This window comes from Oncorhynchus mykiss, chromosome 2 (assembly GCF_013265735.2).
Source record: "Oncorhynchus mykiss isolate Arlee chromosome 2, USDA_OmykA_1.1, whole genome shotgun sequence".
Taxonomy (NCBI): Eukaryota; Metazoa; Chordata; class Actinopteri; order Salmoniformes; family Salmonidae; genus Oncorhynchus; species Oncorhynchus mykiss.
In genome coordinates, this window is record NC_048566.1 from 23,318,486 (window position 1) to 23,345,019 (window position 26,534).

Here is a 26,534-nt window from a genome sequence, read left to right on the forward strand (position 1 = left end):
GCAGATTTAAGTCCAAACTAAAAAGGCCACTCAAACATTCAACTTGGTAAGCAAGTCCAGTGTATATTTCGCCTTGTGTTTTAGGTTCTTGTCCTGCGGAAAGATGAATTTGTCTCCCAATATCTGTTGGAATGCAGACCTGAACCAGGTTTTCCTCTTGGGTTTTGCCTGTGCTTAGCTCTATTCCATTTATTTGTATTTTTATCCCTAGTCCTTGCAGATGACAAGCATACCCATAACATGATGCAGCCACCACCATGCTTGAAAATATGAAACGTGGTACTCCGTGATGTGTTGGATTTGCCTCAAACATAATGATTGGCATTCATCAACGGTGGAAAAAGTACTCAATTGTTATACTTGAGTAAAAGTAAAGATACCTTTTTAATAGAAGATGACTCAAGTGACAGTCAGTAAAATACTAATTGAGTAATAGTCTAAAATGATTTGGTTTTAAATATGATTAAGTATCAAAAGTAAAAGTATAAATCATTGCAAATTCCTTAAGCAAACCAGACAGCACAATTTTCTTGTTGACATTTTTTTTTATTTACAGCTAGCCAGGGGCACACTCTCCCCCTCAGATATAATTTACAAACAAAGGATTTGTGTTTAGTGAGTCCATCAGAGACAGTAGGGATGACCAGGGATGTTCTCTTGAGAAGTGTGTGAATTGGATCATTTTTCTGTCCTGCTTAGCTTTCAAAATGTAGCGAGTACTTTCGGGTGTCAGGGAAAATGTAGCGAGTAAAAAGTATAACTTCTTTAGGAATGTAATGAAGTATAAGTTGTCAAATATAAATAGTGAAATACAGATACTGAAAAAAAATACTTTAAATACTTTAAAGTACTCCTTAAGTACTTTATACCACTGGTATTCAGGACATAAAGTTAATTTCTTATTCAAATTCTTTGAAGTTTTACCTTATGCCTTACTGCAAACAGGATGCATGTTTTGGAGGATTTTTAGTATATTCAACAGGCTTCCTACTTTTCACTCTGTCAATTAGTATTGTGGAGTAACTCCAATGTTGATCCATCCTCAGTTTTCTCCTATCACAGCCATTACACTCAAGCTGTTTTTAAAAAAAGTCACACTTGGCATCATGTTGAAATTCCTGAGAGGTTTCCTTCCTCTCTGGCAACTTTGTAGTGACTGGGTGTATTGATACACCATCCAAACTGTAATTATTAACTTCACCATGCTCAAAGGGATATTCAATTTCTGCTTTTTTTTAAACCCATCTAGCAATAGGTGTCATTTGCAAGGCATTGGAAAACCTCCCTGGTCTTTGTGGTTGATTCTGTGTTTGAAATTCACTGCTCAACTGAGGGACCTTACAGATAAGTGTGTGTGGTCAGAGATGAGAATTGATTATGTGTGGTACAGAGATGAGATTGTTGTCCCACACTTCAATGGCTGTGCGAAGCTGCTGGATATTGGCGGGAACTGGAATGCGCTGATGTACACGGCGATCTAGAGCATACAATACATATTTAATGGGTCTGGTAAGTATGCAGGCCATGGAAGAACTGGGACATGTTCAACTTCCAGGAATTGTGTACAGATCCTTGCGACATGGGGCTGTGCATTATCATGCTGAAATGTGATGGTGGCGTATGAGTGGCACGGCAATGGGCCTCAGGATCTTGTTACTCTGAAATCTTATTTTGATAGATTGTAGAATAATAGTGAAGATGTCAAAACTATGAACTAACACATGGAATCATGTAGTAAACAAACACATATTTTATATTTGAGATTCTTCAAAGTAGCCATCCTTTGTCTTGACACCCTTTGTCTTTCACATCCATTTTGTATTCATGTGTCCTAGTTTTGTTAGAACCAATTTATTGATTTGATTATGATAGGCTATAGGTGAGGCCCTATTGGTCTCGTGCATGCGGTGCGTACATGTTTCACGCAAAGAGAACAAGGGTCTAGGGAATATTTTTCCTAAACAAATGTAGGTATTTCAGTAACAGAACTTTTCAGTTTAAGAAACAAGTAAGAAATGAAATCGCTGTTATTATGTTGCAGCATTGGTGCGGACAGTGCAATAAACACTTGCTGCTTGCTGCACCAGGGAGGAGAGACTTGCTGTCATTTATTATAAATGTTTTTACTCAGTGTGGCCAATGGGCTCCCTCGTGAGTAATTTGTCTAAATTATTTAATCAAACATTGAGCTTAAATCATCAGGCAATCTTGGTGCATATAGTTGATTTTATTCAAATGCATAGGGTGTGTCTATGAGGGGAAAACATTTAAATTGTGATTTGTCTAAGGAACAAGACGCCTCTGTTTGGGACAGCCCAAATCTGAAGTTTATCACATGCTGTTACCTCTCATGCTTTGATGTAGTGCCAAGGAATGGTTATTATGGTTGTTCTCCACTCTCCTCCCCTCCAGGTGACCTGTATGAGATTCTGTCCAGCCTGCCAGAGAGTGTGGCGTATTCCTGCCGGCCCTGCAGCCAGTCCCAGCCCAGCCCCTGGAGAGAGCTGCTCCACATGGAGCTGAGGGCCGGGGTAGAGAAGGTGCTGGCCTGCCTGCTCACCTCCACTCTCACCCAGCACCTCATTGCCTGCTCACAGGTGAGAGGTACCAGGCCGTACAATCTTTCTTACCACAGGATGCTAAATGAGACAGGATGCGCAGGCTGAAAATAGCAACATGCTTTTTAACACCTATCATGACTTGTAGTCATGTTTTGATGTGGCTTTTCTGAAGAAATAATTTCAAAGAACGAGTGCAACGACTCTCCACTTTAAAAAAATAAGTTTATTAGCTGATATCAGATGTACATTTGCAGACAGATCTGCTAGGAATATTTGCCTGTTCCTCTTGAACTGTTGCACATAAGTGCTTGTGTGGCTATATGTTCAGTGTTTTTTCTCTGTAGCGTACTAAATGTGTCCTTATTCCCCTCATGTAGTGTGTGACCCAGGTTGTCTCTGACAGTGGAGTGGAGGGCCTGCCAGCCTGTGACCTCCGTGCTGTGGGCAAGAAGTTTGACAAAGGCCTCTACACCACCCTGGTCAGCGTCTGTCTATATAGCATCTGAATTGGCAGGACAGGATCTCAAAGATTTCAAAGGAGATGAGTGAGTAGTGTCAGCTAAATAACTATGTTTGTATATTTCCATGTCTATTTATGTTGTAGAAATCATTCCATGAAGATGTGGTGCAAGTGGTGCGGAGGCGTCTGGACCAGGAGGAGTCTCTCCCGGAGGATGAAAGGCCCACAGCCGTGGCCCGCTCCTACTACTTGAAGGTAATGCTGAGTACTCAGACAGCAACACTCTGGGAGGAAACTAATCTGAAGTATTTACTTGATCGTGTTGCTGCAAGCACAGTACTTTCAGTATGACAGAAAAACAGTTGGTTGAACGATGTCTTCTGCAATGTTATCGCGTTTGTCCTGTACTTTAGCTACACAGCTTTTTTGTTAAAAGGCACACACACGTGATAATAAACGGATAAACAAATGTTTCATAAAGTTAGACAACACAGACCCTTGAATACCCTCATCCTAACACAATGCATGGTCTGTACTCAGTCAGTGACATCAGTCCTCAGAAAATGTCTTGTGGTGTCTTAAGTTGTTCCATATGGCTGTCTAGTCAGCAGAACGGTATGTAATTGGAAATGAGTTATGGGGCGCTATGATTCTGGTGGCCATGACTCCCCTGGTGGTCATAGGTTCACTTGGTTCAAACTAAAGTCATAGAAGATGGTTGAATCCAAGACCATTTGTAATGTTTATTGGAAAGAAAAAAGCGGTACATGTTTTAAAATGGCCAACAGAGGAGTATAGATTCACCCTCTCCTCACTGTTTTCTCTGTAGCTTCTGGAGGAGGTATTCAACTGGTTCAACAGCCAGGACCCCAAAGTGTGGGACCCCCGATCCAAAGACCTGCCTATGTGAGTAGCAATCTGCTCCTCGTATCTCCTAGTTCAGGGTATATCAACTGGTGGCCCACAGTGATTTAATTTCCCGTGCATAAAAGAGAAATAAGTGGTTTTATACAAATGTAAGTTTTGAAATGGCTGTTTTAGTCAAATTATTATCTGTTTGGGGATCTTGCGATCATTTTGCAGTCCTACAAATGATGTGTAATTGTGTTCCGGCCCCCTGACCATCTTCTCAAGAGAAAATCGACCCGCTGCTGAATCTAGTTGATGATCCCTGTCCTTGACTGTTAAACCTGGTTTTTGTTATGCTTGTGAACTCGGCATACGATTAACCAAGGCTCTTAGAAGGTTATCTGTCTGGGAGTTATTTCTCAGACATTGGGATTTGGGGATTTACCACATAGGTTGAAGAAGTTGCCATGTTTTAAGTCATCAGATATTGACTCGTGAACATTTCTATGAAATTCCAGTTTAACTTTGGGTTTGAACATATTGCTTCACTACTGCCCTGCAGGAATTTATGTATTTTCCCATGAAGCAGCATAAGCCTACATTCAGTGGAGCAACTGATTTATGTTTTCTGGTTTGCCACACATTTGTATGACACCCCTGTTGTTCACATCCTGATAGGAAATGATGAGTTGATTGAATTGTACTATACTGTCAACAACAACCTTAAAGTGGGGGGACAGACATTCAAATCCAATGTGACCGGAAGTTACAGAAGTTAGTCTTACAATTATTTTCTTCTTCTGGATGTTAAAACCAGGACTGGCCCCTTCTCTCACACATTCCCAGTTCACATCTTTCCTTCCCTGCGACTGAGGACACAGAGTAGTGACTTCATTTAGCTCATTGTAGGGTGATTCACAGAGTGGTAAAGGTAGAGTGGTACGCTCAGGACCTGACCTGCCTGTCACCTTATCTTCTGGGGGGTAAGATTTATTAATAAACATGAATTATTTGTTAATGTAAATGAGTGTAATCATAATCAGCTAGATGTGAGCCACTGTCTCAGTTGTATACTCTTCAAGTCAAATTCTAACTTGAGTGTAACTGTGCATGTAACTCAGATGTTTGCCCAAACTATCCAAATTTGAGTTACGTGCTGGTAACTCAAGTTGGAATCTGGCACAGCATGACTCTAACACAACTTGACTAACTCTTTTTTTCATCTCCTCACCCCTCCATTTCTCCATCCATTACCTTTCTAGTGGGATGCTGTCCCATGCGGTTCAGCCCCCCACCACTGAGCATGTGTACGCTCAGTGGCGTGAGAGGGAGGAGTTAAGGTCCAGGACCCCTCTGGGGACCCTGCAGACAGAGAACGTACTACGCCTGGAGGTGAAACAAGAAGAGGTGCCTCACCCCACCACCCCACTGACCACAGAGCCAACCAGGGGCCTCCACTTCAGGAAAAACAGGGCTTTCAGGCTTAATAAACTTAAAGGTAATTTACACAACTGAGGGGAGGAAAAACAATGAGAAAGCAAATATTGAATAGACCAATTTCCTAAGGGGATTGTTGTGGTTTTGGTATGATGTCTGTCCTTTGTCCCTCAGGGAAAAGGGGAAGAGCCGGACGGCAATCCATGTCTGAGGGATGGCCATCCAAGTCTGAGGGACGGTTGTCCAACGCTGACCTAGACACAGGGTGGTCCAAGGACGACGGGAGGCAATGCTCACTGTGCCAAAAGTATGGAGATGCCAAGTCCAATGTGAGTAAGACTGAATGAAACTAGGTTTCAGAACACTTCTGAGAAGCCCTTGTCAAAAGTGACTTAAGCTGTAGTGACACCCCATCCCGTGAACGGGACCGTTGTCATCATCTGACACTAATTAGCATAGCGCAACGGACATAAATCTTCCTAGAAAATATTCCTATTCATGAAAATCGCAAGTGAAATATATTGGAACACAGCTTAGCCTTTTGTTAATCACCCTGTCATCTCAGATTTTCAAAATATGCTTTACAGCCAACGCTAGACAAGCATTTGTGTAAGTTTATCATAGCCTAGCATAGCATTATGCCTTGCTAGCAGCAGGCAGCTTGGTCACGGAAATCAGAAAAGCAATCAAATTAAATCGTTTACCTTTGATGAACTTCGGATGTTTTCACTCACGAGACTCCCAGGTAGACAGCCAAAGTTCATTTTTTTCCCAAAATATTATTTTTGTAGGCGCAATAGCCTCGTTTGTTCTTCATATTTGGCTGAGAAATCGGCCAGAAATTGCGGTCACCACAACGCTGAAAAATATTCCAAATTAGCTCCGTAATATCGACAGAAACATGGCAAACGTTGTTTAGAATCCATCCTCAAGGTGTTTTTCTAATATCTATTCGATAATATATCCGTCGGGACAATTTGTTTTTCACTAGGACCGATTGGAATAATGGCTACCTCTGTATTTTACGCGAGAATCTCTCTCGGGGCCACCATGTGACCACTTACGCAATGTGGCCGCCTACGGCTATTCTTCAACAGAAATGTGTAAAACTACGTCACAATGCTGTAGACACCTTGGGGAATACGTAGAAAGCGTAAGCTCGTTGATGGTATATTCACAGCTGAATAGGGAGTCATTGGAACGCAGCGCTTTCAAAACCTGGGGCACTTCCGGATTGGATTTTTCTCAGGCTTTCGCCTGCAACATCAGTTCTGTTATACTCACAGACAATATATTTACAGTTTTGGAAACGTTAGAGTGTTTTCTATCCAAAGCTGTTAATTATATGCATATTCTAGCATCTTTTCCTGACAAAATATCCTGTTTAAAACGGGAACGTTTTTTTTCCAAAAATGAAAATACTGCCCCCTAACACCAAGAGGTAAGGAATCACAGCATGGTGGGAAGAAACACAAACCACACTGACTTCAGAGCACTAAGCCTTCATACCGTTGTTCAACTTAACAGCCCTTGACTATCAGGAAATGAAGTAAACCAAATCCACACAGTAGGTAACCCACCAGTTCTGTATTTCTAACCTCATCCGTGTGTTCCTCAGGAGGCGGGCAGGCTGCTGTACCTGGGCCAGAACGAATGGGCTCACATCAACTGCTCCATGTGGTCCGCCGAGGTGTTCGAGGAGGACAATGGTTCTCTGATGCACGTGCACAGTGCCGTTGCTAGGGGGCGCTTCATGGTGAGGCTTCACTTTATTTGGGCAGTGACGTTCTTGTTTTTCCAGCAGCTGTAGTTTGTGTATCTTTGTCCAACGTCCGTCTCTCTCAAACGCCTTATCCACCCCTATTCTCTCCTCCTGGACTGATCTAACCTGTCTGTGTATCTTGTTCTCTCAGCGCTGTGAGCGCTGTAACCATACAGGTGCCACAGTGGGCTGCTGTCTGACCTCCTGCCAGAGCAACTACCACTTCATGTGTGCCCGCTCCCGCAACTGTGTATTCCAGGACGACAAGAAGGTCTACTGCTACAAACACAGAGACCTCATCAGTGGCAAGGTAAAGTCCTGGGACTACTCAGTAGTGAGACTGTTTTTTTTTAATGAGTTTCCTCACGCATGTGTACACTGTTCTTGTTCGTTTGCAGATCATCACCGGCCAAGGGTTTGAGGTGAATCGGAGGATGTACGTGGACTTTGATGGGGTCAGTCTTCGCAGGAAGTTCTTGACCGGACTGGAGCCAGAAAACATCAATTTGATGATTGGTATGTTGTCTCGACACATTACATTGTTATTTTTTAGCTCCCTTGAGTACAGGTATCACAGTACAGTGGACACAGGACGGGTCATGGGTTTTGCTCATCTAATCATTGTTGTTTTCTGAATTCAGGCTCTTTGCAGATTGAAAAGCTAGGTATGCTGACTGAGCTGTCTGCAAAGCAAGGAAAACTTTTCCCAGTGGGTTACCGGTAAGTAGCAGCAATTCATAGTTAATAATGAATCAGAAATTGGCATGTTTAGATGTGTTTTTTTATGACTTCCTTCCTTTCAACTCCTCTCTGCAGGTGTTCTCGCTGGTACTGGAGCACGGTGAACCCACTGCGGCGATGCAAATACACGTGTACGATCCGTGAGGTCCGCCCTCCGGTCCCTGAGAAACCTGCTGAAGAGATGCCTGACAAAGGAGAGAATAGCACTATAGCACACAGCCCCTGCGCCCAGTCAGGTGAGAGTCCTGGTAATGCAACACTGCATCAAACCCTCACTGCTATGCTGAACAAAAATATAAGTGCAATGTGTAAAGTGTTGGTCCCATGTTTCATGAGATTAAATAAAATATCATAGCAATTTCTGTATGTACAAAAGCCAATTTCGCTCAAATTTAGTGTACAAATTTGTTTACATCCCTATTAGTGAGCATTTCTCCTCTGCCAAGATAATCAATTCACCTGACAGGTGTGGCATATCAAGAAGCTGATTAAACAGCATGATCATTGCACAGGTGCACCTTGTGCTGGGGACAATAAAAGGCTACTCTAAAATGTGCAGTTTTATTACACAACACTACCACAGATGTCTCAAGTTTTGAGGGAGCGTGCAATTGGCATGCTGACTGCAGGAATGTCCACCAGACGTGTTGACAGTGAATTGAATGTTCAGTTCTCTACCATAAGCTGCCTCCAAAGTCGTTTTAGAGAATTTGGCAGTACGTCCAACCAACCTCACAACTGCAGATCACGTCTATGGCGTCGTGTGGGTGAGCGGTTTGCTGATGTCAACGTTGTGAACCGAGTGCCCCATCGTGTCGTGAGGGTATGGGCAGGCATAAACTACGGACATAGAACACAATTGCATTTGATTGATGGCAATTTGAATGCACAGATACCGTGACGCGATCCTGAGGCCCATTGTCATGCCATTCATCCGCCGCCATCACCTCATGTTTCGGCATGATAATGCACGACCCCATGTCGCAAGGATCTGTACACAATTCCTGGAAGCTGAAAATGTCCCATTTCTTCCATGGCCTGCATACTCTCCAGACATGTCACTCTTTGAGCATGTTTGTGATGCTCTGGATTGACGTACAACAGTGTGTTCCAGTTCCCGCCACCATCCAGCAACTTCGCGCAGCCGCAATCTATTTTAGCCACAATCAACAGCTTCATCAACTCTATACGAAAGGAGATGTTGCGCTTCATGAGGCTAAAATAGTGGTTCCACACGATACGGACTGGTTTTCTGATCCACGCCCCCACCTTTTTTTTTGTTAAGGTATCTGACCAGAATATGCATATCTGTATTCCCAGTCATGTGAAATCCATAGATTTAGGGCCTAATGGATTTATTTAAATTGCCTGATTTCCTTATGAACTGTCTCTCATTGAAATCTTTGAAATTGTTGAATGTTGAGTTTCTATTTTTGTTCCTTATAAAATAGTAGTGTGAATGTGTAACTGTTGGCTTTCTTACACTGCAAAGTGGATAATGGCGAAGACTTAACCGTGGCATAGTAAACAGAGTTGTTGTTGTCACCTCTAGAATCTGATGCCCAAGAGGTTGACGTGGCACATTCCCGACCCACTACTCCCAGCTTCTCAGCTCCACTCCCTAAACCTGACCAAGGGGCAAGGCCCAAAATCAGGAGACCAGCTGGAGGACTGTTCCGGCCTCTGCCCTCCCCAGGTAACTGTTCCGTAGTTGGCTGATATTGTTTTGTAGAACACCTCTGGTAAAAAAAAAAAAACAATTGCCAGGTTTGGATTGATTTATAGATATTACCCAGAAAGCATTGATTGTTTGTGTGTCTGTTCAGTTGTCTTACTTCTATCTGTTTTTCCTCTGCAGGAGCTACCAAGTCCAAACCCCACCACATCCTGACCATCAGTGACCTGGAGGAGACACGCAGGCCCCGTCGCCACAGCCCCCACTCCCAAACCCGCAGGGACATGTCCTCCCCACCCCTAGGCTCTCCAACTGGTTCTGGACTAATCACTCTCCGCACTGGGGGCTCCATGCATCCCAAGGCCTCCGTGCCCACCTCTCCGCTGTTTCCCCTAGGGGCTACTGATATCCTGCTGACCTCTCCCTCTACCCGCCCTGTCAGAGGTCGAAGTGCTTCCTCTGCCCGATGCCCCGGGAACATGACTCACTCTACCTCAGGACTCTTTCCCCAGCCACCATGGGAAGACAGTGTGGGCAGCTTCCCTTCCCCTGGCCTGTCCCTCTCCCCCACCATCCAGCACTCTCCTAGACCCAGGCTGTCTTTCGACCTGAACCAGTCAGACTCAGTGGAGGTACCACACAACTTCCTGGCCTCCCCAGAACCGGAGGATAACCCTGCACCTAACAGCACCTCACCACTTAGGGGCTCTTTCACACAATTCCGCGAGGACTCTGACGTGGCCATGGGCTCCGAGTTGAAGACTGAGCTTGAGATTGAGGAGATGCTAGTGAATGAGGGAGTGGCCATGAACTGTGGTGCCCAGATAGACGTGGAGGGTGACGACAACCAAGAGGAGTTCTGGGAGCCAGAGGTTCGCAAGAGGAAGACACGTCCAGCCCTAACCCGCTCAGCTGCGTCTGCCAGGCAAGACTGGGGGAACACTTCCTCCGATGAGGACATGGAGCACTATTTTGACTTCTCGCGGACTGTGGTCAGTCGCACAGGCTCCAGGGACCCAACCCAGGCTCCTGCCTCTCCCTCTTCAAGATCTATCCCTCAACTGGATGGCGTGGACGATGGGACGGAGAGTGATGCCAGCGTGACAACCACGGACGGGGCTCAGAAACTGAAGAGCGCCAGTCAAGTTCAGAACCCAGCTCAAATGCATGTTCCGTCTGAAGTAGAAATGACGACAAATGGTCTAAGTGCAGACTCTGGAAGCCCTGTCTCAGATCAGTCGCCCCTTAGCAACCCTCTCAAATCTTCAACCAGAGTTGTCCTCCCCTCTACAAAACCTCCCCCAGCGTATATACCCCAGGATCCATCCAAAGCCTTTAATGCCGCACAACTGGCTGGGACTGACTTGGACAGTGTGACCCTTGCGCCAATTGAGATCTCACCAGAAGCTCCAAGACCAGCTGCAGTGGACCCATCCACAACAAACAGCCCTTCTGATGTGAATACTACTCCCCTGCAGTTATACACCTTCCCAACTCCTCTTGAACAACAAAACTCAATCCCCACCTTAGAAGCCCAGGAACCAGTGCCGCTTGCACCCCTTCTAGGAACTCTGCCGGACTTTGTCCATACTAAGGTGCCTGATACAGTCTACCCAGAGGATTTATTCCAAGATTCTGGTCTAGACTTCGCCCCTGAGGCTCCACTTGTTCTTGAAAGGTGTGATCCTCCCTCCCCCAGCACCTGTTTCACTGAACTGGTCCCTGTCCAGGTTGATGCTCCCATGGAAACCCATCAGCCTCAAGCTCCAAAAGACCTCTTCTTGGATTCTAACAGCGGCCACTTTGTATTGCCCACAGATGGATCTGCCATTTACATGAATCACTTGACCGAGAGTTCTGGAGATCTCTCGTTGAGCAGTAGTCAGGGCACCCTGTTGGAGCTTCTTCAACCCTCTTCTCTTATCTCCTCGGACTTCCCTAACCCCAGCATAGCACAGATGAACCCTTTACAAATGAGTCCCTCTGTGCAGTCCTCTTTGCCTTGCTTTAACCCTTCAAGGCCACCTCTCACTAGCATCTCACTACAACCCCTGACATCCTCCCAAGGGTCAACAGTCTTGCCACCCATGGAGACCTTTTGTACCAAATTATCAGCACCTATTCCAGGCAGTGCCCTTCCACATTTGTCCTCTCAAATTGATCCCATTTTGTCTGCAACATCAAGTGTCAGTCTCCCAACTTATGGATCAGTCTCTCTGCCTATATTCTCCACACAATCCCAGGCCATGGTCTCCACAGCAATTACCATTGTATCCTCCTCTCCTTCTGTATGTTCTCTCTCCAATGCTCTATCCACCCAGTGTCACCCCATGCTCTCTTCACTTCAGCCCTCCTCTGCCCCTGTGATGATTAACGGATACAGCTCCACGTCTCTGCAGAAGGAAGCTGCCATGGGACACACCATCTCCATCAACTTCTCTACCCCCAGGCCGCCACTGGAGCCCCAACAGCCGCTGTTACCTCAGGGACTACCTGGCCACGCTATCCTTACTGTGAAGGAAGTGGGTGGTCCCAACGTGGACCCTACACCTCACGTTCTGCTGGTCAACCGCCTGGGCCAGATCTTTGTGAAGAACCCAGAGAGCAACACCTTCCAGCTGCCCAGTCAGAGTTCTCCCTCCTATAATTGTGTCACTCAGATAGCCAGCCTCCTTCAGAGCAATGCGCTGTCTGCCACCTTGGCAGCAGCTGGTACAATGTCCACCCCAGCTCCAGGGACAGCCATGCCAACCCATGTCCCTAGGATGGCCACGCCTGCGGTTCAGAACCCAGGTACCATCACTCAACTGCTCACTCACAACAGCAATGGGACAGTGGCAGCAGTCAAGAAACCCAGGAAGAATGCAAGCACATCTGCAGATGGAGCTATACCAGGGATGAAGAAACCCAGAAAGAAGAAAGAACCTTCCACAACTTCTGGGAGAAAAAAGTCTGACAAAGCTGCAGACCTGTTTGAGTTTGCTGGTCAGGACGGGAGTTCCTCCATGACCAAGACTGAGAGCGCCCAAGCCATCATCAACCAAGCCATGGCCAGTAACTACACCCCCAACCGGACCGGTCCGCGCATACTGAGTCCCTCCACATTCCGTAACAACCCTTCCCTGAAATCTGTGGTCCTGCCCCCAGGACTACTCATCGAACCCGAGCCCGCAGCCACCATACTGTCTGTTTCAACACCCCGCCCTCCTCGCGCCCATGTCCGTATGAAGAGGGTGTCCTCCCTTTCTGATCGCATTGGTGCCACAAAGAAGTCCAAGACAGACTTCTTAGAGCCAGAGCCCCCTAGTGCTAAGGAGGACCTGCCGACACCCAAAGACATCTTTGCTGCTGTCTCCAGCAGGGCTGGGGGTGTTCGCATTAAAACCCCAACGGTGAAAGGTGTGTTGGACCTGGACAAGCTAAAGGAGGAGCACTTGAGTGACTCTGAATGCACAAGGTTAGTCTTTTGGAACTTATCAGGGCAGTGATCTTATGAAATGAGTAATGAGACAAAATGTACAAATATTATTTTCAATTAATAATACAAGAATAGTCATGCCTTTATGTTTGATAGCCAGTGAGTCTCATGTAGTGTTCCTTTTTTATTAAGTGGTTAACTTGCTACATCTGCAACTATGCTAAAGGTCAGAATCATATTGAAATAGATTTTTTTTCACTATTGCTACGTCACTCATGTTTCCAGTGTGGGCCTCTTTTCGTCAGTGTCGATAAGATCATGTCTGGCTATTTTTAACCTTATGCTAAACTCTTCCTCTCCCTACTAGTAACCTAATAGTATGATATGACAAATGGAACAGGGCATTTTACTCCTGAAATAGGACTGTCAATATGCTTTGTAGAGGTCAGTAACTATAGAAACCTTTTTGAAGTCATAACTGAGATTGGTAAATGAGTGGTGACGGTTATTATCACTGCATTTTTGCCCTAACCGAAGTGTGTATCTTATACAGTGAGTGATATACAGCCTGTATCCAGTCGATTTCAGTGTTTTCTCTTGTTGTATTCCTCACAGGCCAGGGCTTTGGGACCGCCTGTCGATACCTCGATTAGGGATGGACACAGGTAAACAACAGAACTGGGATGCAGTGGGCCGCAGTGCCCTGACTGACTGGAACAAATACTCCGGTACTTATGTGTAATAGTGCCTTATGAACAGTATGTCTGTATGATGACTGATGATACTTCTTATACCTGTACAATGTAAACAAGTGTGCCTGATTTGAAAATACCCTGTGGTATTTCCATCCTGTCAGGTGCTGTATCGTGCTCAGATGATGAGCTGCTGCCCTCAGACGATGAGTGTCCCCCCAGCCGAGATCAGCCCCACCTCCGTTTTGAGATCAAAAGCGATGACGGCTTCAGTGTGGAGGCAGACAGCGTAGAGGGTGAGGTTTCAGGGAGGAAAGGGCAAATGAATAGATTTCATGTGTCTTACCTGTAGTGTTCATTTACCCAGTACTCAAGGCAATGATTTCTGCACAAATACCCACTATTTCTACATACAGTTGAAGTCGGAAGTTTACATACACATAGGTTGGAGTCATTAAAACTTGTTTTTCAATCACTCCACAAATTTCTTGTTAACCTTTCTGATCTCCCCATCCCGGATCCGGGATCGTGAATACAGACTCAAGCTCATTACCATAACGCAACGTTAACTATTCATGAAAATCGCAAATGAAATGAAATAAATATGCTAGCTCTCAAGCTTAGCCTTTTGTTAACAACACTGTCATCTCAGATTTTCAAAATATGCTTCTCAACCATTGCAAAACAAGCATTTGTGTAACAGTATTGATGGCTAACGTAGCATTTAGCATTAGCATTCAGCTGGCAACATTTACACAAAAAAACAGAAAAGCATTCAAATAAAATCATTTACCTTTGAAGAACTTCAGATGTTTTCAATGAGGAGACTCTCAGATAGCAAATGTTCAGTTTTTCCTGAAAGATTATTTGTTTAGGACAAATCGCTCCGTTTTCTGCGTCACGTTTAGCTATGAAAAAACCCCTGTATCCAGGATTGTGTAAATCTATCAGCAAGCTCATTACCATAACGCAACGTTAACTATTCATGAAAATCGCAAATGAAATGAAATAAATATGCCATCTCTCAAGCTTAGCCTTTTGTAAACAACATTGTCATCTCAGATTTTCAAAATATGCTTCTCAACCATAGGAAAACAATCATTTGTGTAAAAGTAGCTAGCTAGCGTTAGCATTTAGCGTTAGCATTTAGCGTTAGCATTAGCGTTAGCATCCAGCACGCAACATTTCAACAAAAACATAAGCCTTCAAATAAAATCATTTACCTTTGAAGAACTTCAATGAGGATACTCTCAGTTAGATAGCAGATGCTCAGTTTTTCCAAAAAGATTATTTGTGTATTAGAAATAGCTCCGTTTTATACATCACATTTGGCTACCAAAAAAAAACGAAAATTCAGTCCTCAAAACGCGAACTTTTTTCCAAATTAACTCCATAATATCGACTGAAAACATGGCAAACGTTGTTTAGAATCAATCATCAAGGTGTTTTTCACATATCTCTTCATTGATATATCGTTCTTGGACACATGGTTTCTCCCCTATATCAAATGGAAAAGTACAAGCAGCTGGCAATTGCGCACCGAATTCCACGCAGGACACCAGGCGGACACTTGGAAAATGTAGTCTCTTATGGTCAATCTTCCAATGATATGCCTACAAATACGTCACAATGCTGCTAAGACCTTGGGCGAACGACAGAAAGTGTAGGCATTCCTTGCGCAATCACAGCCATATAAGGAGACAATGGAAAACAGAGCTTCAGAAATTCTGCTAATTTCCTGGTTGATGCATCATCTTGTTTTCGCCTGTAGAATGAGTTCTGGGGCACTTACAGACAAAATCTTTGCAGATTCTGAAACTTCAGAGTGTTTTCTTCCCAAAACTGTCAAGAATATGCATAGTCGAGCATCTTTTCGTGTCAAAATATCGTGCTTAAAACGGGAACGTTTTTTATCCAAAAATGAAATAGCGCCCCTAGAGATCTAACAGGTTAACCTCACTAGGGTATGTGGGACGGTAGCGTCTCACCTCGTCAACAGCCAGTGAAACTGCATGGCGCCAAATTCAAAACAACAGAAATCCCCAAATTTAAATTCCTCAAACATACATTTATTTTACACCATTTTAAAGATACACTTGTTGTAAATCCAGCCATAGTGTCCGATTTCAAAAAGGCTTTACGACGAAAGCAAACCAAACGATTGTTAGGTCAGAGCCAAGTCACAGAAAAACACAGCCATTTTTCCAGCCAAAGAGAGGAGTCACAAAAAACAGAAATATTGATCAAATTAATCACTAACCTTTGATGATCTTCATCAGATGACACTCATAGGACTTCATGTTACACAATACATGTATGTTTTGTTCGGTAAAGTTCATATTTATATCCAAAAATCTGAGTTTACATTGGCGCGTTATGTTCAGTAGTTCCAAAACATCCGGTGATTTTGCAGAGAGCCACATCAATTTACAGAAATAGTCATCATAAATGTTGATGAAAATACAAGTGTTATACATGGAATTTTAGATCTATTTCTCCTTAATGCAACCGCTGTGTCAGGTCTTTAAAAAACTTTACGGAAAAATCAAACCATGCAATAATCTGAGTACGGTGCTCAGACGACAAATCTACCCAAAGACATATCCGCCATGTTGGAGTCAACATTATAAATATTAACTTACCTTTGATCTTCATCAGAATGCACTCCCAGGAATCCCAGTTCCACAACACGTGTCTTTTGTTTGATAATGTCCATCATTTTTGTCCAAATTCCTCCTAGTTTTTCGCGCGTTCAGTACTCAATCTAAACTCACGTGCAAGTCCAGCGGACAGTACGGACAAAAAGTCCAAAAAGTACCGTTACAGTCCGTAGAAACATGTCAAATGATGTATAGAATCAATCTTTAGGATGCTTTTATCATAAATCTTCAATAATGTTTCAACCGGAGAATTCCTTTGTCTGTAGAAAAGCAATGGAATGCAAGCTACCTCATGTGAATGCTCGTGATCAGCTCTTGGCTCTCTGGCAGACCTCTGACTCATTCCCCTCTCATTCGGCCCCACTTCACAGTAGAAGCATCAAACAAGGTTCTAAACATCTAGTGAAAGCCTTTGGAAGTTCAACATGACCCCATTTCCACTGTATCTTGGATAAGCAAAGAGTTGAAAACCTACAAACCTCAGATTAACAAACTACAGTTTTGGCAAGTCAGTTAGGACGTCTACTTTGTGCATGACACAAGTAATTTTCACAACAATTGTTTACTGCAGATTATTTCACTTATAATTCACTGTATCACAATTCCAGTGGGTCAGAAGTTTACATACACTAAGCTGACTGTGCCTTTAAACAGCTTGGAAAATTCCAGAAAATGTCATGGCCTGAGAAGCTTCTGATAATTGGCTAATTGACAATTGGAGGTGTACCTGTGGATGGGCCTACCTTCACACTCAGTGCCTCTTTGCTTGAGATCATGGGAAAATCAAAAGCAATCAGCCAAGACCTTAAAAAAAACATTGTCGACCTCCAAAAGTCTGGTTCATCCTTGGGAGCAATTTCCAAACGCCTGAAGGTACCACGTTCATCTGTACAAACAATAGTATGTAAGTATAAACACCATGGGACCACTCAGCCGTCATACCGCTCAGGAAAGAGACGCGTTCTGTCTCCTAGAGATGAACGTACTTTGGTGCAAATCAATCCCAGAGCAACAGCAAAGGACCTTGTGAAGATGCTGGAGGAAACTGGTACAAAAGTAACTATATCCACAGTAAAAACGAGTCCTATATCGACATAACCTGAAAGGCCACTCAGCAAGGAAGAAGCCACTGCTCCAAAACCGCCATAAAAAAGCCAGACTACGGTTTGCAACTGCACATGGGGACAAAGATTGTACTTTTTGGAAAAATGTCCTCTGGTCTGATGAAACAAAAATAGAACTAGCCATAGTGACCATCGTTATGTTTAGAGGAAAAGGGGGGAGGCTTGCAAGCCGAAGAACACCATCCCAACCGTGAAGCACGGGGTGGCAGCATCATGTTGTGGGGGTGCTTTGCTGCAGGAGGGACTGGTGCACTTCACAAAATAGATAGCATCATGAGGCAAGAAAATTAAGTAATATTTAAGCAACATCTCAAGACATCAGTCAGGAAGTTAAAGCTTGGTTGCAAATGGGTCTTCCAAATGGACAATGACCCCAGGCATACTTCCAAAGTTGTGGCAAAATGTCTTAAGGACAACAAAGTCAAGGTATTGGAGTGGTCATCACAAAGCCCTGACCTCAATCCTATAGAAAAATTGGGCAGAAATGAAAAAGTGTTTGTGAGCAAGGAGGCCTAAAAACCGGACTCAGTTACAGCAGCTCTGTCAGGAGGAATGGGTCAAAATTCACCCAACTTATTGTTGGAAGCTTGTGGAAGGCTACCCAAAACGTTTGACCCAAGATAGGCAATGCTACCAAATACTAATTGAATGTATGTAAGCTTCTGACCCACTGGGAATGTGATGAAATAAATAAAAGATGAAATAAATCGTTACTATTATTCTGACATTTCACATTCTTAAAATAAAGTGGTGATCCTAACTGACAGGGACAGGATACTAGGATTAAATGTCAGGAATTGTGAAAAACTGAGTTGAAATGTATTTGGCTAAGGTGTATGGAAACTTCTGACTTCGACTGTATGATTTAACATAAGATTATGACACATTCTTTCTCGTAATCAGCTAGCACAAAATGTTGGCTGTTTTCCATATGTTTTACATTTGTGTGTTATTGTGTGTTACTCACGTTTTACTCTTCTCTTCCTCTTCCCCCTCTTTTCCCTCCTCAGAGGCCTGGAGGGCAGTGATAGACTGTGTCCAGGAGGCGCGGGCGGGGGCCAGGCTTCGGCAGCTGTCCTTCTCTGGGATGACAGGTGCCCGTATGCTGGGCCTGCTCCACGACACAGTGGTCTTCCTGGTGGAGCAGCTCCAGGGGGCCCGCCGCTGCCATAGCCACGCCTTCCGCTTCTTTAAACAGATCAGCCAAGAGGAGGACCTGCCTGTCAACCCCTCTGGATGCGCCCGCTCTGAGGTCTACCTCAGGTCAGTGTCCCGGTGTCTGTTCACTACAGGGGCCCTGGAAGTTAAATATAGAAAATATAAGGGAAGTCATTATTTTGTCATGTAAATTGGTTCACCTCGGATGCCCACAGGCAATGTGTATTGGAAGAGATTTCTGAATGTTCTTCGCCTAGCATTCACCCCTCCAACCAGACATGCTTTATCTACTCATTTGCTGGATGCAGACTTCAAGTGAAGGTCATCTGAAGGTCATCATCTCTGATGGGTGGTTGAATGTTCGTGGGCAAGGAATAATTAACTACATCATCTCCACCCCTCAACCAGTATTCTATAAGAGCACAGACACAAGGGACAGATGAGCTGAAGGCAGTCATCAATGACCTTGGACCACAGAAGGTATTTGCACTGGTGACTGACAATGCTGCGAACTTGAAGGCTGCTTGGTCTAAAGTGGAGGAGTCCTACCCTCACATTACACCTATTGGCTGTGCTGCTCATGCTTTGAATCTGCTCCTCAAGGACATCGTGGCACTGAAAACAATGGATACACTCTACAAGAGAGCCAAGGAAATGGCTAGGTCGTTGAACGGTCATCAAGTTATAGCAGCAATCTACGTCACCAAGAAAAGTGAGAAGAATAAGAGCACCACATTGAAGCTGCCCATCAACACCCGTTGGGGTGGTGTTGTCATCATGTTTGACAGTCTCCTGGAGGGGAAGGAGTCTCTCCTAGAAATGGCCATATCACAGTCTGCCGATATGGACATCCCCATCAAGAGGATCCTCCTGTAGGATGTATTTTGGGAGAGTGGGAAGCAGCCTGAAACTCCTGAAACCTATAGCAGTAGCCTTTGCACGGATTGAGGGAGACAATGCCATCCTGTCTGATGTTCAGACTCTGCTTGCAGATGAAAGAGAAGAAATCCGTACTGCCCTGCCCACTTCACTGTTGCTCCGAGCATAGGAAACTGCAGTTCTGAAATCCTAAAGCCCATACACGCCACAGCGTACATGTTGGACCCCAAGTATGCTGGCAAGAGCATCCTGTCTGGTGCAGATATCAACAAGGCCTATGGTGTCATCACTACCGTGTCCTCGCCACCTTGGCCTGGATGAGGGCAAGGTTCTTGGCAGTCTGGCGAAGTACACTTCCAAGCAAGGGCTTTGGGATGGAGATGCAATATGGCAGTCGTGCCAGCATATCTCATGAGCCACCTGGTGGAAGGGGCTTTGTGGATCTGAGGCTCTTTCCCCTGTTGCCTCCATCAATCCTCCAAATCCCACCAACATCAGCTGCCTCAAAGCGCAACTGGTCCTTGTTTGGGAGCACACACACCAAAGCAGGCAACAGGCTGACCAATACAAGGGTTGAAAAATTGGTGGCCAGCCTGGCAAATTTGAGGCTTTTTGAGCCTGACAATGTACAATCCTTAACAAGGTTGGAAAGTGACAGTGTAGATGAGGCCTCAGAGTCGGATGTTCAAGAGGTGGACATTGAGGAGGTCTAGGGAGAAGACATGGACGCCTGAGAGGAAGACAACTAAAGCTTTAGTTTCTAGACTATCATTTTACAGATGTATGTTGAAAATGTTTTTGGGAGATGCGATGGATCATTGGGGATCATTCAATATTCCCTTTCATTTTGTTCAGTGAAATCATGCCATGTGAAGAGTCAACTCATTTAATTAAAGTAAAATTTGTAACCAAGTTTTTGTTTTTTTCTATTGGAAGGTTTTACCGGTAATCATTTGCAATTATGTCTACTTATGATAAGGTAAAATGTTTGTTTCTGTCTCCATATGATATGGTAAATATATCTAATGCAAAAAACATCTACTTTTAAATTATGTTAATATTAATTTGCATATCTTCCCGTATATTCCCGTTAATTTCCACGGGAAGTTTCCACCTCTGAATTTTCTCCAAAATGTGCAACTCTAACCATGCGTTATTGATTGGAGGATGTTTTAATAAATAAAAATATGTTAATTTGGAAGTTTCAGAGAATTGGTACATCGCCACAAGTGTAATGGTGGGAACCGGTATTACTTTGTCCTTACCTTGCAGTTGGTCAACCCATACCACTGTCTAGCAAATGTCTGGAGAATCTGGGTTTTCCCCTCTGTGGGTGGTTTTCAACTTCAAAGTGGAAGCTAGTCTCTCTGTGTAGAGTATTGGTGGAATGTATGTTTTGAATGTAGACATCTGTCAGGTTTAGAGGAACAAGGGCTGTGGCTGTTGTGTTTCTATGTGTGTCATCTCCACCGCCACATTCTGCGTAAGCTAGAAATAAGACCTGTATGACATCTATGCTGCTCCGTTCATTAACTTATGAAGAGTGTTGGTGACGTCCACATCCCAAGTTCTACACCAATGCTGGGGGGGAAAACAATGATAAAGAAAGTCAAGCCTGCATACTGTAAAATGTAACGTGACACCTTGTTCCTGTCTTCTCTTACAGGAAGACTACCTTCGACATGTTCAACTTCCTGGCTTCCCAGCACCGCCAGCTGCCTGACATCAACCCCTACGATGAGGAAGAAGATGAAGTCCCACTCAAATCCACAAGGTCAGATTAGAGTTATTGTATGCTGGCCATTGCAAAGGAAGCTAGCTAAATGCTAACATCTTAAAAAAGGATGCTTTGGCTTAAATACTGCAGGAGCTAGTCCATGAAAGATCTTGTCTCGCGGAACATTCTTAGAACTTGTTGTACATGGCCGCAAGTGTTGTTCCTTTAAAAAACAACTTTCACATCAACAAATGATCCATGTATAAGTTTGTATACATAACATATCAATGTTCTCATTCAGACTTATGAGTAACAAAGGAGCTGTACAGCTACAGGTTTACATAAACGTTTTTATAGCTGGAACTAATTCACTAATGAAATGTTGTCCATTCCTGTATTTGTAACTCCCCTAAAGTGATCTTTGTGGTTGGACTAAACCATTCCGTCATTTCTGCAACTACCTCCTCCTAACAAGCCATGTTAAAAATATGTTCTACCCTCTTGTGTCTGAGTCTCTAGTGACTCTTTTCTCAGAGTTCAACGTGAAAGGTCAGAAGCACATCGTCATCTTCTTTGCTTATCCCTTTTCTCCTAGACGTGCCACTAGCTTGGAGCTCCCCATGGCCATGCGCTTCAGACATCTGGAGAGGACATCTAAGGAGGCTGTAGGCGTGTACAGGTCAGCACACAACTAGTCCTCATCCCCCCCTGAGGCACTGAGGTCAAAGCCAATACTATGGACAGAGCCTGTGACTATGATCATGATTCTGGGCTGAAGAGCTCATGTGTTTCTCAGTGGAGTGCCAGCTGACCCCACAATAGATCATTTGCAGTCTGTCTGGACAGGAAGCAGTCACTGCGGTTCTCTACAGCTATCACAGCAAACTAGAAACTGAGGCATGGTTTATATTTCCTGCCTCTCCCTTTTCTGCTATTATGTTATTCTGCTACAAAATGAATAGCATGAATTCCCATTGACTCAGGATCAGATAATAAATAAATAAATAATGTGATCATCGCATCCTTTTAATTGCCAAGGAGATTAGCTATGGAAACTGTTGTTCATACTTGGGCCTCTTTTGACATCTCTCTCTGGTGTAGGTCTGCTATCCACGGCCGAGGTCTGTTCTGCAAGAGGAACATTGATGCTCAGGAGATGGTCATCGAGTATGCCGGCATCGTCATTCGCTCAGTGCTCACAGACAAGCGGGAGAAGTACTACGATGGCAAGGTGAGATCAATCAGTCCAGAGTGTGGTTGAGACGACATAACTATGGTTTGTCCCAACGAGACCTTAGTTGGTGGACTTTTTAAAAATCCACTAATTGTGGGCTTGAATGAATAAATGTTATTGATACCAACATAATACATGTTAAACTAAAACTAAGTCCCCTGTCTCTTTTCCCTCCTTCCTTCACAGGGTATTGGCTGCTACATGTTCCGTATCGATGACTTTGACGTGGTGGACGCCACCATGCACGGCAATGCGGCGCGCTTCATCAACCACTCGTGCGAGCCCAACTGCTACTCGCGCGTCATCAACGTGGAGGGCCAGAAGCACATCGTCATCTTCGCCCTGCGCAAGATCTACCGGGGCGAGGAGCTCACCTACGACTACAAGTTCCCCATCGAAGACCCAGCAAGCAAGCTCAACTGCAACTGCGGGGCCCGGAAATGCAGACGCTTCCTCAACTAGGGGCAGGGGGAGGACGTGGTACTGCCACAGTCTCTGCAGGGGGAACAAGGCACAAGGGAAGGGGGTGCGAGCAGAGGCAACAGGGGAAGACAGAGGTTAAAATCCTTAAATTAAGGTTTTTCTGGGTTGGGAGGTGGGTGAAGAGAAAATACAGGAAAGGATGAGCCACTACGAAGAGACTGGGAGAGGAACCAGGGCCATGAGATGGGGAGCAAGAGGGAAGAGGAGCGCCACACAGAGACATGCATCCATAAGCTCACATTGACTTCTAACTAATATGCACTTGCCAGAGGTTGGACAAGTTCACCACAGGAGAGGGTGGAAGTAGCTACCGTTATAGTGTGGGTTTTTTCTTGAGAACAGGAACCCTGCAGACATCTGTTGTGGTTATGCTGGTTCTATGTTGCATGAAGGTATTTTCCTTGACGCCATAACGTCAAGTCCTTTCTGTTGAAATAAGGGTGGACCAGAAAAGCTAGACTTTGGAGATATTCTTTCTTTTGTTGTCGGGTGGCGGGGGTAGATTTTTAATTTTGACACCCATAATCATGTTGGCTCCATGCTATCTAGTTGATCCCTTAGCCATATCTCCATCTTTACTTGATCCTGTAATCATAGTTTTATTTATTTGAAATCATATTTCACAGTGCTCATCATGCGTCAGGTTGTACATATTTGCTTTCCGTTGACTGTTCAGAGAACCATGGTGCTAGATATGATGGGCAATAGGCTTGGAGGCTCCTACGTCAGAGACCCTGCAAATAATACCTATTTTTCTATCCATTCTCCACTCCCCTCACACAGACCGGGGAAGGGACCTCCATTATGTTCAGTTAAACGGTTAGATAACGGTTAGTGTCACCCTTATAGAGTTTGCTGCAGCTAAATCATATCTTTAAGAACTTTCCCTTCACCATTTTTGTATGTTGCAAACACTACCCAATCCAAGAGTGAAGAGTTTAGCTGGAAACCTCAGTGCATCTTTTTTTATTTTAAAATATATTTTATTACTATCATGGCAAATGCTAATTACCTTTGGCAATAATATTAGGCCTACGACTTTGCTGCGTTACAGTTGCGCGTCTTTAGTGAACTAACAAAATCCAGACTCCATATTTCTCAACATTCAGTGGAGTTAACAAAGAACTGACTTCTCTCTCTGACATTCTCCGCAATCCACAAATCCACAAAGGGTGTTCATGTTACACCACTAAGAGATGTGTTATAAACTCTATATATTCCCGACTGTGTGGACTGACAGCACCCCTGTGCACTGGAGATCTCAAGCATAGCATTAGGCCAGTACTGTACTGTATGTTGCTCCCTAGGATGGCTTTAAGAGAGAATCATGTCTTGGTGTAAAACCAAGATGGGGAGAGAATGCACTCAGCACCTTAACGTTTGCTGTCGTACAACTTTAGACATCGCTGTCAGTTCAGTCAGACATATTAGGACATCAAATGTACACATTGTTCACATCTTTACAGGGGGAGAATGTTTGAGCTCTAGAATAGTTGTATTTATTCATGTTTCTGTTCCGATTTTGGACTGGTGAAACTAGCTTTGCTTAGTGTAAATGGTGGTGGTCTTGTGGGAAATCTTCCTCCCCTCGTTTCCTCTTTTTGTTTACTTTGTTTCCTCTTTCTTTTATTTGAACCTTGATGTTTGAGGAAAGTTGTGTATAACATTTCAGTCTTTACACAAGACGTTGTTCTAAAGCAGGTCTTTTTTAATGGTTTTTGATTTTTATTTCTTTGTTCTGGTATAATTTTCATGGAGAAAGTACAGCAGGCCTTATTATCGGCAGGCCTTATAACAGAAGAATAGCAAGCATTCGAGTCCATGCTATTCTTCCCATCTGCGTGCCACAGAGAACCTTTCAAGCTAGAGATAATAATCTAAAGGAAATGAGCACTGTCCTTTTGGAATTTAATACACAGTAAGGAAGAGCTTAAGCCCGCCTGCCTGCGCGACCAATCAGTGAGATGGAGCCTGTATTCCCATGTGTCAATCATCTAACACCCTTAGCAGAGTTTGCCATTAACAGGATGCATCTGGTTTTCAGGGATACGGCTATCCTTTACCTAGCTTCCTTTTCTGCTTAAAACCGGATGTGGGAACACTTCTCAGAGGAGAAGGTTTCTCTATGCCCACTCCACTCCCCAACCTTTTGCCAGGATTCTACCTCAGTAGTTCTGACAGATGTTAAAGAATACTAATGCAAAAAAGAGGATGATGATGATAATAAGAGTAACGTGGTTTTAATGTCCTGCAGAGCTGGCCTGTGTGTTCGATGAAGCATACAAAGCACTAGTTGTAAAACCTGAAGTTACCATGACGATCTCTCCCAGAACTGGTTCAGAAAGCTGTATGTTCTATATGGTAGGGTTATTTTAAAGTATAACAAAGTGTAAAAGACATAAGAAAATGTGTGAACTTGTCTTTGTTACCTTGTACAAATAAACCCTGAGTTTGTAAATAATTGTATACATATTTCTAAACCCGTTTAATTTTTCTATGCACTTTTTTTATTTATAATGTTATTTGCTTAATAAAGATGTTAAGATGTTTGAACAAATCAGACTTGGTCAATTGAAAATGTAATTTAACATGCTGATATGACATTTATATAACATGCAATGTATAAGTACAGCAATATCATTGGTTGGTGATAATACATTTGACAATCGATGATAGTGATTGTGTGAGGGCCAGGTTGGGAACTTAACACCTGTTCTGAGCACCTGAGATTTACGATGCCATCTGACACACGTCAAATCAGTTTCCTTCATCTGATTTCGTGTGAGGATGATGTTCTATACACGGATCTTTATAGGAAACCTATTGATGTAACAGTTTGAGGGCTGTCACCCGCTTCCCATTAAATACAGTTTGCCCTACAGCCAATTCTGTCGCATCAAAAACATGGCTGAGGTGCAAAGAAAATTCAAGGGGAGAGGGTACAAAAATTGTCCGATTTAATACTGCCATTGAGCAAATCCAAATGTACAAATATTTACACAGGGATACTGAATGTCAATTTTAAATGAATATTAGTTTATATGTCAGCGCGCTAAAAAGGTTCCAACCAACTATTTGCACTATAGTACACACGTCTGTCAGGAAAAACTCTGCCGGGGCAGTCCCAACAGTTGTCTTATATACGGCTATACACAGACTAGTTACATTTGCATGATTTAGAATAATTCATTCATCATTACCATTTTGTTTCATAACATGACAGACCAACACCTCACAAGGCTTCTTTCTCTAAGCTGAGACCTTGAAACAGATCTTTTGTTTGTTCTCAAAACACGTTCGTTCTGGGCTTACTGCCAAATTGCAGTTACTGATAGGTGTGACTTATCCAGTCAGCCACTTGCATGAACACAGAAATTGGTTTGTAGAACAGCACATGTATAGAATACAGAAATGAGTTAAGAGAAGCACAAACAAAAATGTCACTTAATCTCTTCCAAGGACAGTCTGGCAAAAAGAAGCATTCTTGCGTCTTCACTACCCGCTATTTAAAGTGCTCTGAACAAATTAAGGGAATCGTTCACAAACATTGCCACATTCTAAGATGACCGAATCGGTAATGTGTTTTCGGACCCTCCCTTGGTCGTATTCTTGTGGGACAGAAATCTCAATTGGTAAACTGATTAACCCCTGCACAATGTATATTTGCACCTCTACGGGATGTAA

General features: G+C 43.8%; 1 protein-coding gene across 7 annotated transcripts in view; it reads left to right on the forward strand.

The window, feature by feature from the left end:
• LOC110538034 (histone-lysine N-methyltransferase 2A) overlaps positions 1–25,407 on the forward strand; it is a 61,329-nt gene extending 35,922 nt beyond the window's left edge. For 6 of the 7 annotated variants that reach the window (XM_036942559.1, XM_036942594.1, XM_036942566.1 and 3 more), the window contains 20 exons: positions 2,413–2,597; positions 2,939–3,040; positions 3,166–3,276; positions 3,851–3,927; positions 5,133–5,368; positions 5,482–5,636; positions 6,926–7,063; positions 7,221–7,379; positions 7,468–7,585; positions 7,711–7,789; positions 7,886–8,046; positions 9,363–9,506; positions 9,669–12,942; positions 13,519–13,631; positions 13,760–13,891; positions 18,390–18,642; positions 21,083–21,190; positions 21,729–21,812; positions 22,235–22,364; positions 22,554–25,407. In XM_036942559.1, coding sequence (XP_036798454.1) covers positions 2,413–2,597; positions 2,939–3,040; positions 3,166–3,276; positions 3,851–3,927; positions 5,133–5,368; positions 5,482–5,636; positions 6,926–7,063; positions 7,221–7,379; positions 7,468–7,585; positions 7,711–7,789; positions 7,886–8,046; positions 9,363–9,506; positions 9,669–12,942; positions 13,519–13,631; positions 13,760–13,891; positions 18,390–18,642; positions 21,083–21,190; positions 21,729–21,812; positions 22,235–22,364; positions 22,554–22,829 — 6,035 coding nt within the window. In that variant the 3' untranslated portion in view covers positions 22,830–25,407. The remainder of the gene's footprint in view (positions 1–2,412; positions 2,598–2,938; positions 3,041–3,165; positions 3,277–3,850; positions 3,928–5,132; positions 5,369–5,481; positions 5,637–6,925; positions 7,064–7,220; positions 7,380–7,467; positions 7,586–7,710; positions 7,790–7,885; positions 8,047–9,362; positions 9,507–9,668; positions 12,943–13,518; positions 13,632–13,759; positions 13,892–18,389; positions 18,643–21,082; positions 21,191–21,728; positions 21,813–22,234; positions 22,365–22,553) is intronic. The other variant, XM_036942588.1, reaches the window with a different exon arrangement.
• The last annotated feature ends 1,127 nt before the right edge of the window (positions 25,408–26,534 follow it).